The sequence below is a fragment of the Odocoileus virginianus genome, chromosome 23 (assembly GCF_023699985.2).
Source record: "Odocoileus virginianus isolate 20LAN1187 ecotype Illinois chromosome 23, Ovbor_1.2, whole genome shotgun sequence".
Classification (NCBI taxonomy): Eukaryota; Metazoa; Chordata; class Mammalia; order Artiodactyla; family Cervidae; genus Odocoileus; species Odocoileus virginianus.
This window is the reverse complement of record NC_069696.1, coordinates 43,645,442-43,655,731: the sequence shown is the minus strand read 5'-3', so window position 1 is coordinate 43,655,731 and position 10,290 is coordinate 43,645,442. Positions and strand designations below refer to the sequence as shown.

General features: G+C 41.5%; 2 protein-coding genes across 6 annotated transcripts in view; both read right to left on the bottom strand.

Moving 5' to 3' along the window:
* Positions 1 to 10,290, bottom strand: part of CRY1 (cryptochrome circadian regulator 1) — a 101,798-nt gene that overhangs the window by 2,576 nt on the left and 88,932 nt on the right. The window contains exons 13-15 of one of the 4 annotated variants that reach the window (XM_070454005.1): positions 7,679 to 10,260; positions 5,621 to 5,739; positions 1,587 to 1,738 (exon numbers count right to left, since the gene is read on the bottom strand). The gene's annotated coding sequence lies outside the window, so the exon portion shown is untranslated. The remainder of the gene's footprint in view (positions 1 to 1,586; positions 1,739 to 5,620; positions 5,740 to 7,678; positions 10,261 to 10,290) is intronic. The other 3 variants (XM_070454003.1, XM_070454004.1, XM_020883555.2) reach the window with 3 other exon arrangements.
* MTERF2 (mitochondrial transcription termination factor 2) lies at positions 2,125 to 7,767 on the bottom strand. Of its 2 annotated transcripts, none has more exons than XM_020883560.2 (2): positions 7,679 to 7,767; positions 2,125 to 3,587 (listed from the first exon to the last, which is right to left on the bottom strand). In XM_020883560.2, the coding sequence occupies exon 2, from the start codon at positions 3,527 to 3,529 to the stop codon at positions 2,372 to 2,374; it is 1,158 nt and encodes a 385-aa protein (XP_020739219.1). In that variant the 5' UTR covers positions 3,530 to 3,587; positions 7,679 to 7,767; the 3' UTR covers positions 2,125 to 2,371. The 2 variants fall into 2 exon arrangements, with proteins under 2 accessions (XP_020739219.1, XP_020739217.1); XM_020883558.2 differs by lacking the exon at positions 7,679 to 7,767 and adding an exon at positions 5,621 to 5,708.

The following is a 10,290-nucleotide window of genomic DNA, read 5'->3' as shown; positions in this document are numbered from 1 at the left end:
ATCTCTCTGTAAAAAGAGGCAACCAGACATCAACTCTTCTGCCTCTCACAACGCGCACTCCTCCAACCTGCCTCCATGTGTTCCCATGCTCTGTGGGCCGGGCATAGGCCAGAACTAATGTCTCTGCTTTTACCCAAAGCAAAGCCCACTTAAACTTCCTCAAGGATCTTAATCCTTAGTATTAATTCATTTTCCACCTATCACCCATCTCTTTCTCCTTGGGTCATACCCACTGGCATATAAACATGTTCCAGTATTTCCTTTCTTTAAAGAAAAATTACTCGATTTCATTACCTCCATTTTCTGCTTCCATTTGCAGCAAAATTTCTTGAAAAACGATATAGTCCCTGACTCTCTCTCATCTCCTATTCTCTCAGCCCACTCCAGTTGCCTTCTTAATTGTCTCATTCCACCAGAATCACTCTTGACAGGGCCAACCAATGATTCCCTTTTGCCAGATCCACTGGTCATTTCTTATCTTAGCTGACCTCCTCATGGCATTCAATATTATTGAAAATGTCCTTTTCTCTTGGCAGACTTACTCTGGTCAACCCATTCCAGACCTGGTCTGCCACTACTACAAATTTATCCTCTTTCTGGGCAGTTTCACCTAGAGCTGTAGCAGATAAGCAGATGATCTCCAGGTATCTATCTCCAGTCCTGATTTCTCACAACTCCAGACTTCACTATTTTTCTGTTTGAAAACTCTGCTCAAGTTGGGCATCTCAAGACTGACATCAGTAATAGAATTACCAAGGTGACCATATAATGAATAATGCATTTCAAACTGAGACACTTTTGAGGGTGAAAGAGAACACTGCTGATAATTTTGTCAGGGCAGCAAGCATAAACAAAACTCTGCCAAAGGATTTCCCATCACATTTGGAATGAGATCCTGCTCCTTAGACCTGTGCTGTTCATCTTGTCACTCTTCCCATCACTTAACTCTGCCCTGACTCTACTGACTGCCATGCTCCCCTTGAACAAACATTTCTGGATGACTCTGAGTGAGTGACTTAGCCTCTCTGTGCCAAAGTGTCCTCATCTGCTAGAACAATAAACAATGGTACTCTCAGCTCTTAAGAGTTGTAAAGCACAACATGCCTAGCACTTAGTAGATGCTGCAGAGAGATACCTTTCAGTCTCCTAACTAAGGAACTGAACAGATAGATAGGACTGTAAGGGTTACTTGCATTTGCTGAAGGAAGGAATAAAGTGAAGATGTGGTCTCCACTTTTCATATATTTTTCATTACTTAAGGGCCTTGCACACATAGTGCACATACGCTTGAGTGTCAAGAGTCAACTGTTTCTGTATCTGTCACATAGTTCAAACTCCACTGCTGAAAGCAAGCCAGTCTTTATCTGGGTAGTACTTATCTTGAAACAAAACTTAGAAACTTAAAACTTAACTAAAATCAGTACCAACCATCACACACTTAACCTTTCATATATTACAGTCAGACCTGGATTCTCGGTTTCCTTAAAAGCTGTACTTCAAATGAATATGAATTAAATCATTTTAAATTTAAGGAATTTTACAGAGGCGTTTTCATAAAAACTCCTGAATTTGTAGTTGATACTCACTCTTTTAGCATGTCAGGTAGGGGTGACTTTTTCTTATGCCAGCTTGTAAGCAATCCTTTTTCTGTTCACAAGTTTTGAACAGAAGAGAGATCTCAGTAAATCTGGGCTCTGGCACTTAGCAGCTGAATGGCTCTCTAAGCTTGATTCCTCATCTGTAAAAAAGGGAGAGTAATATATGCACACAGAAGTGTTTTATGAAATAAAACCGTCAATTTTAAACAAACTGACCACATAAATAAGTTTTAATTATTCCTTATGATGGGTAATACTTGGTTCTCAAAGATACCTATTCAACCTGGAGATAAAATCAACTTTCTCCACCAAAATGTTTTAGAAATTTGCTAATGTTTCACCAAACACTAACTACAGGATTCAGACCATAGTGGAGTGATGTTTCAGAGCTGGTGGTGAGAAAGAAGGCTGGGTCTGCATCCCAGATGAAATGTGCTATATCAATAAAAATGTACCCATAATTTGAAGGGAGTGCACTTGTCAGTTTCTAAAAACTATTCACTTACAAAATATCACACTCGTGCCATTTAATAGTAGTTTTTTTTTTTAATAGCTCAAGGACAAAATTACAAACTTTATTAAAATGCAATTTACATTTTCAAGTATAGCAGCTGAGTCAGAGATCATCTACTTAGAGGTAATTTAAACACAACTCAGAAGCTAAGTAGGTTCTTAAAATTACTGGTACCCACAATATTCCTGAATCACTTAAGTTTTTGCTACTTGGTTTCACTCTGCACTGGTTAAAAAAAAAAGCAACATCAGTCAGCAAGTTACTCTTCAACATTTAATGGTGCCACAGGGTTAAATAATGGCCTTCTTTTTTTGGCCTGAATTTTACCAAAGTTAGCCTCAAATTCTTTTTTTGTCCCATTTAGATTTGATAGATGTCCATCCTTTATTCCACAGCCTAAGGAATTCAGTTTCCTTATCCTGTATTGTACTATTTGTGGAGTTAATTCAAGAACCATTGGTGTCTCTCTTATCTGAGCTATGGAAATTCCTTCTTTTAATAGTCCCTGAATTCTCTCCTCCAAAACTGACACAGAGTAATATAAAAGGGCAGGACATTTCAAAACCAACTGCTTCAGGTCATGATCAGTACATTTAAAAGCATTTTTAGAGAAAGACATACTGTTCTGTATACTTCTTGGGCAAAGTTGAAAAAGAAATCCTTTGAGCTTGGAGAGAAGCTGGAGAATTTCAAAGTCTGTGAAACCCTGCTCCTGGAAAAATTCTAGTGTTTCCTTTATAGCTGCAGAAGAATTTAACAGAATAAATGGGTTTTGGCTTAACAATTTTAGAAGCCAAACTTTCATGTTGGCCTCGGAGCCACCTAAATTTAGATAACTCTCTTGGAGAATCTTTATCATTTGCTTATTCTTCTCAATAGGATTATGAAATATATTAGATGCAGTTGTCAAAAATCTGCTGATGACCACATTTTTGAGTCCCAACTCTTGAAAGAACTGAATATTCAGCTTCCGGTTTTCCTGGTCTTTAACAGTAAAGAAAGATTCTGGAAACTGTTCTATTAACTTGACTAACTCTTCCTCGTTTTTACAGACTAATTGCCAGAGTTCTCTTTGGGTGTTAACAGCAGTTGGACTGCAGATAATTGCTTCTGGGCAGCGTTCCAAGATACTGGCTACAGCAGTCTCATTGGCACCCAGCTGTCGTAGAATATTTGCAATTTCTTCAACATAGGTTTCATCCTCCAGAAGTACCCAGCCCCTTAATCTTCGAATTTTCCTGATATCAACTGACAATTTAAAGAGCTTTTCTACTGTCTTTTTATTTTCTTTCTTTGACTGACTATCAGTTGTATAGGTGAAGGATGCTAGAAAAGGTCCGTATTTTGGAGCTGATAGCATTTTTCGGAAAGAACAGAGTCTGCAGGGCTGGGATCTCATCAGCAACTTCCACAACATGCCTGCAATCCACTGGCTAATTCCCACCGTCCTGAGACTCAAAATGTACAAATCATACCTGTAAAAAAGAAAATACAGGTTCTCTTAGAATACAAACACAAATCTGAGCTACAAATAGTAAGCATGGAAATAAAATGGACAAATTAAGACAGGTAAACTACTCATGTGGAGTAGTAAATAGAGCTGTTTAAATAATTGATGAAGTAACTGTCATATACTGTTTCCCATCTTAAACTTAATAAATACCCTCTTTGAGCTTTGCAACAACTTATGAAGTAGTTATTTCCATTTAACAGATCAGCAGCAAAACCACAGGGAGTTCAAAGATTCACAAACCTCAAATGTTATTTTGACATAAATTTCGTTTCTTACAACTCTGTTTCTGTTTAGGGCATATACATTTATACACATACCCATTTTTTAAAATGTATTTTATATTTAAAGTTGATGTTCAGGTAAAGCAAATACTTTTTAAGGAGGAGAGTCAATTTTAATTTTATATTGTATTTTTTGCTGAATAGCTATTATTCAAAATAAGCCACTGAATTTGTTTTGTTTAAAAATGAGTTAATAAATTAATACTATTTTATGAGAATTTGTGAAAATCTTTTTTTATAAATCCAGAATTAAAATAAGTCTCAGCCAGGTAAAACAAGGAATGCCATGTGACTGCCCGGTGGAGTCATGGGAAATCATGTTAGCTGTGGAATGTCATGGTGACCATGGCTTATTTCACTTAGTGTAGTATAGCTTGTGTTAGGACAAATCAGTTAATTTTAATTGGTCAAAGAGTTAGGGAAGTTTCCCTTTCCTTTAGGATTCCTACTGCTTTTATGCATCAGATGAGAAGATAAAAATTCATCCCTATTTCTGTCTATATTGTTTGAATCTTAAAAGCTAGCTCCTTTAATTCATTTGAAATTTCTGGTTGTGAGTGGAGAAGGTAAATAGACTTTATCAATAGTTTAGCTATCTCTAAGCACCGTTTTTGAACAATCCTTTCCTTCCCCATAATTTGTGATGTCTCCTTTGTTATGTCATATTAAACGTAGCTTCTGTTTCTAGCTAGCCTCCATCCTTGTGCGTGCGTGCCAAGTCGCTTCAGTCGTGTTGACTCTCTGTGACCCTATGGACTGTAGCCCGCCAGGCTCCTCTGTCCATAGGATTCTCCAGGCAAGAATACTGGAGTGGGTTGCCATGCCCTCCTCCAGGGGATCTTCCCCACTCAAGAGATCAAACCTGTGTCTCTTACATCTCCTGCATTGGCAGGTGGGTTCATCACTAGTGCCACTTGGCAAAAATAGTAGGGGAATCCTCACTCCCCTACTATTTTTGCAATTCCCCAAAGGAGCCAGGTGTCTAATTCCCGGCCTTTGCTTCATACTTGGCTCCCTCTGCTAGACCATCCTAAAACAATCTCTGGTCAGCTCATTCTTTCACACCCTTCACAACGATGTCAAATTTCAGCTCAGACCTCCAGCTTCCCCCAACACCAATTCTTTCATTCACTCTCAACCCAAATACCCTTGCATCTAACTAGTACAAAGAAAGGAGTGCAATTCACCACACCAAACATAAACCTTCTGCTGTTTCCCCTTCCCTAGAGTTATTCCTTTCATCTTCCAGGTAATTTTTGCTCTTGTGCTCATCCCAGCCACTCTAGCCTGAGATCTCTAGAGCCCTTCTTTCTCATGTATTCACTCTTCAGTTGAATCCTCCTCTCTGAGGTTCCCACCCTTCACCTCAATGGCTCCTTTTCTCACTGCCCCTCCAGCTAAAATTATTTTTCTCTTCCCCTCAATTAATTCTTGGACAGCCTCTTTTCTCTCCATTTCCTCTCTTCCTATTTACATAACTTCCCATAAAGACAACTTTCATGTGATTAAAGCCAATAAGTAGTTTTAGTTCCTCTTTTGACATCTGCAGCTTTCAGCACAGGTGACCACTTTCTTTGGGAAATTAACTCACACCTGACTTTCAAGACTTCCTACTCCCCTGGTCCTCCTTCCTTCCTCTGTTTCTGACCACCCTTTATCTGTCTCCTCTGCAGGCTCATCTTCAAGGCTTGGTTCTAGGATCTCCTCTTCTTACCTTAGAGTTTCTCCTCAGAGATCCTGTCCTTATCCAGGGCTTGTTAATCCATGGAAACTTCATTCCAGCTTCTCAAAATGTAATCTTGTCACTTCCCTGCAATACACTTTTCAATCGCACTTTAGGATAGAGACATAAAGTAAATATCTACTTTACCATGGCCTTTAAGGCCTCTTTGTCTTAGGCTCTGTCATTACCCAAATCTCCTGTCCCCCTCTGCCTACACTTAACTGTACCAACTTCCTTCCAGCCCTTGGCGCTCTACCTGTTCCCATCACAGGGTCTCTAAAGACTGAGGGCTGTTCCCCATGCCCACAATCCTACTAAGTCTAAGTGTCACTTTCTCAGGGAAGGCTTCCTGCCCTTTGTGAAGAGATGAGGCCTCTTGCCCCCCAAATAGGCTGTCTTGGCACCGTGGACTGTTCCTCTGTGTGCTTAGTCACTCAGTTGTGTCCAACTCTTTGCAACCCCATGGACTGTGGCCTGCCAGGCTCCTCTGTACATGGGGATTCTCCAGGCAAGAATACTAGAGTGAGTTGCCATGCCCTCCTCCAGGGGATCTTCCCAACCCGGGGATCAAATCCAGTTCTCTGCATTGATTCTTTACCATCTGAGCCACCAGGGAATGCCACTTGTCATAGCTGCAGTTGTTCATGTGTGATTTCTGTCTCATTCTACATGAGAGTAGGGATGGTTTACTGCCCTGTTCCTATGATAAAATGTTTCTCTACCTTTCGCCTGACTGGCACTGCTGACTCTAAGAGGCGTGCCTGGGCAGATGACTTTCACGTGTGCTCTTCCCCAGCACCCTGCTCTTGACCCTACTGTGGCACTTACACTCCCGTAAGTTCTTCACTCTTTCAACCAATTTTTTGGGGTTTGTTTGTTTAGGTCATTCTCTGTGACAGACATTACACTAGGCACTAGCTTTTCTGCTAAAACATTTCTTCATACCTTTGGATCACAGACCCATCATAGAATATGGTGTGAGTAAGAGGCTCTCTTTCAAAAAAAAAAAAGTACCTATACTCACAACATTTTGCAAACAACTTTAGCAGGATTTGTGCGCACCCTGCAGTCTAACTATGAATAACCTGAACCAGATTGCAAGCACCTGGAAGACAGGGTCTGAGTGCAGTTCTACTTTATCCCCTGTACCCAGCAAAGAACTTGGTCCATAGAGAAACAAAGTAAGTATCTGTCAATGGAAATGCAGCGACAAACCAAGTGCACTACAACTTAAAGTAGTGGTTAAAGCTGCGGGCTGCCTCGGCCTAGTTCTGGATCATTAGTTGTGTTATGACGTGGGGAAGTCACTTCTCTGTGCCTCAGTTTGAGCATCAGGAAAGTGACAACATTCGATGTTTGTCAAGGTTACAAACTGGGTGATTGTGAAGATTAACACCATGAATCAGAATATTCAGAAACTCATTAAGTCATTACAACAACCTATATTAAAGATGAGTTAACAGGTGAAAGCAAAGTACCTCAAGGTTGCTCAGCTAAAAAAAAGACCAGATATCGCATTCAAACCCAAAAGCCTAGCTCAAGCCTGCTCCTGGCCCCGTGCTCTGTCCATAGTAATAATCCAGGAAAATATTTGTTAAATCACAAAGTGGTCTATTTTTGTGATGCTTCATTTTTCTTAACCATTTTTTTGGGGCGTGAAACCCACTTCTGTAATATGCACAATTTTCATAATAACGGCCCACTCGACGAACACTAGTAGTTCAATTAAGTTCGACTGTGACAACACATATGATCTGCTCAGTTTCAAATTAACCCCAGTGTTTGTAAAAAAGAAAAAACGAGGGCCCAAGGAAGACTGTGTTGGGGAGAGACCGAAAACCACACGCCTGTCATGTGGGGCATGCGCATTCTAACGGAAACTTCCGGCCGGCGGCGCCCCGGCGTCCACCCAGCACCCAGGCGGAGCTGAGGCAGCTGACGGGGAGTTTGTCTTCATGGTGGACAACTCCCAACTCCAGACTGCAGCCTCTAGGCCGCTGCATGCCCGGTGACGAACACCCACAGGTGTGTAGGACCTGGACAACTCACCTGTTAGTGTCCGCTCTGTACTCGGCACGAGTTCCGGGTCTCTAGCCGCCGGCCAATTCCCCTCAGCAGCACTGACCCGGCCACCTGTGAACCCGCAGACACGCCCGCCCCCAACGCAGCCAATCAGGACGCGAGGCGCAGGCTACGTGACCCCTCTGACGCAGCGCGGAGGGGCGGGGCGGCGGAGTTCAACCCGACCGGCTTGGTATCAGCTGTCAACGCAACAGCACTTCTGGCCAGCAATTATTGCCGCTGACATTCTCACGCCATTGCCCTCTGTGTATTTTAGAGAACTTGGAGTTTCAGTCTTTTTGTCCCTTGGGGAATGTCACAGCCCGCGAGAAGAAAAAAAGACAGAAATAACTCAGAAAACCGCTATATGTTTAAGCTGTAGCCATTCAGAATTCCCAAAATAAGCCTACGGATAAAGAACTAATTTACAAAAGAAATTTAGTTTAAAAAAATCCCGAAACTTCTTTGGTACGTATCTAGCCTTCCTGGCCCCGTCCCCTGCCAACCCAGCAGTCAGCTACAGTGCCTGATTCTTCTTTAATGAAGAATAAAGAAGAACTTTAAAGAATTAAACTGCCTCCTGACACTTTAACCCAAATACTAGCCTTTTCAGATAAACTGCTAGGTGGTTTATATTCTGATTATTACCGGTGATTCCAATCTCATAAACAAATCTCTCCCTAAAGCTAGGCTCAACGTCAGTCCCATTTACTCTCATATTTATCCATACACATATTTATGGCATGCCTATTAACTGTCAAGCATTTGCAGCAGCAATGACAAAACAGAAGTGCACAAGACAAGGGGGAATGTGGAGTTCATTCTGGTGGAGGACAAAGATATTAACAACCAATGACACTATTAATTGCAACTATAATAGGGTTCAATGTAAAGGACAAGGTGCCAGAGCTGGGCCAGCTGTGCTATGCTGGGTGTGGAGCTGGGAGGAGGAGAGCAGCGATCTACCCAGGCTCTAGGCCCCTCATTTTGTATTTGATAGTATGCTGTGCATACTTCTAAAAACAGCCTTAACACAAAGGACTGTAATTCTTCCAGATTGCCCTCTCTCCGTGTGGAGTGGACTCATTGTGGATACTGATGAATTAATTTTCCTATGAACAATGCTTGGCACATGGTAGGGACTTGAGAAATGCTAACCAAATCTTTAAGTCTAGCCTTATTACCCAGTTTGTGCTCAATAGCCTTTGTTGAGAGGGGAACAAGCTGTACTTTTAATTCCACAGAGTAGCAGCAAGAATCCTGGCTCCTTGTCTCTAGATCAACTTTGATCTCCAGGATATTCTCGAATTAACTGAATGGCTAACCATATGTGCGGTGCGGGAGTGTTTGTGCAGTAACTCTTCTCCCTCTGAGGTACCCCCACAGAAAACCCCCATTATTGAGGGCTTTACTGCACTCTTTTGCCTGAAATACTAGTATTTGGGGTCCAGACTAACCAAAGTGTGTCACCTGCATCTGGGTCTGATCCCTGGGTCATGGAGATTATCTGGAGAAGGAAATGGCAACCCACTCCAGTATTCTTGCCTGGGAAATCCCATGGATAAAGGAGCCTGGCAGGTTACAGTCCATGGGGTTGCAAGAGTCAGACAGAACCACCACAGAAAAGAGAAGGAAGTTAAGGAAGGTAAAGCCGAGCCTAAGAATTGCATGCCATAGTCACTGGTCAGGAGGGAGGGAGCAGGGATGTGTGTTAAGGAGCTGGCAGATAGCACCAGGGCTCCACATAATTGTATGAGGAATGACAACACAACCCTGTATGCTGTAATCAACACTTGAAACTGACCAATTTAGCTATGCCAGTTGTCTTAAATAAATGCCACCCAAGGTTTTTTCCATCCTAAATATTTAAAGAATTCATTTCTAGGACCATACAATCAGACAAACACTTGGATAGCAAAATGGAATTACCAGATTAATAATAGTTATGAAAACAGTAACTGGCAGCTAACTAGAGCTGCAGCATGCAGTTATGCAGACTATGCATGCACAATTCAGGGGGCTACACAGCACGACCACCCTAGAGCTAACATTTATCGACCTTCTTACCACATGCCAGGCACTGGAGTTGGTGATGGACAGGAAAGCCTGGCATGCTGCAGTCCATGGGGTCGCAAAGAGTCGGACACAACTGAGCGACTGAATTCAATGAACTGATGAAGCAGATACTACTCTCATCCTCATTTTATAGATGAGAAAAAAGAAGGCACAAAAGGTTAATAACTGCCCAAGATCTCACAGCCTATGAATGACAGAACCAGGCATTTGATTCCAGAGCCCACACTCTTAACTATTACCCCATACTAATTCACAGTTGTAAGCCCAATTACTTGAAAAAAAAAATCTCTTTGGTTTTAAATCTTTCTCATAGATACCTTTATTTTTAAAAGTACCAAGTATTTAGAAGATAGTACTCTTACTTAAGAATAATTTTGCAAAGTATTTTACTAAATTATAGTAGCTGTTTCTTCTTTCAGAATGGTGACATGTAGTTTACAGAATCTGTTTCTAGTCTGTGATCACATCGCATATACCAAAGCTCTCCTCCTTACCTAAAACAAGCAAAAAAATTTTTAAAAAGA

Excerpts from the sequence above, each read along its gene's own strand:
- MTERF2 (XM_020883560.2), bottom strand. The coding sequence starts at position 3,529 with ATGTTGTGGAAGTTGCTGATGAGATCCCAGCCCTGCAGACTCTGTTCT.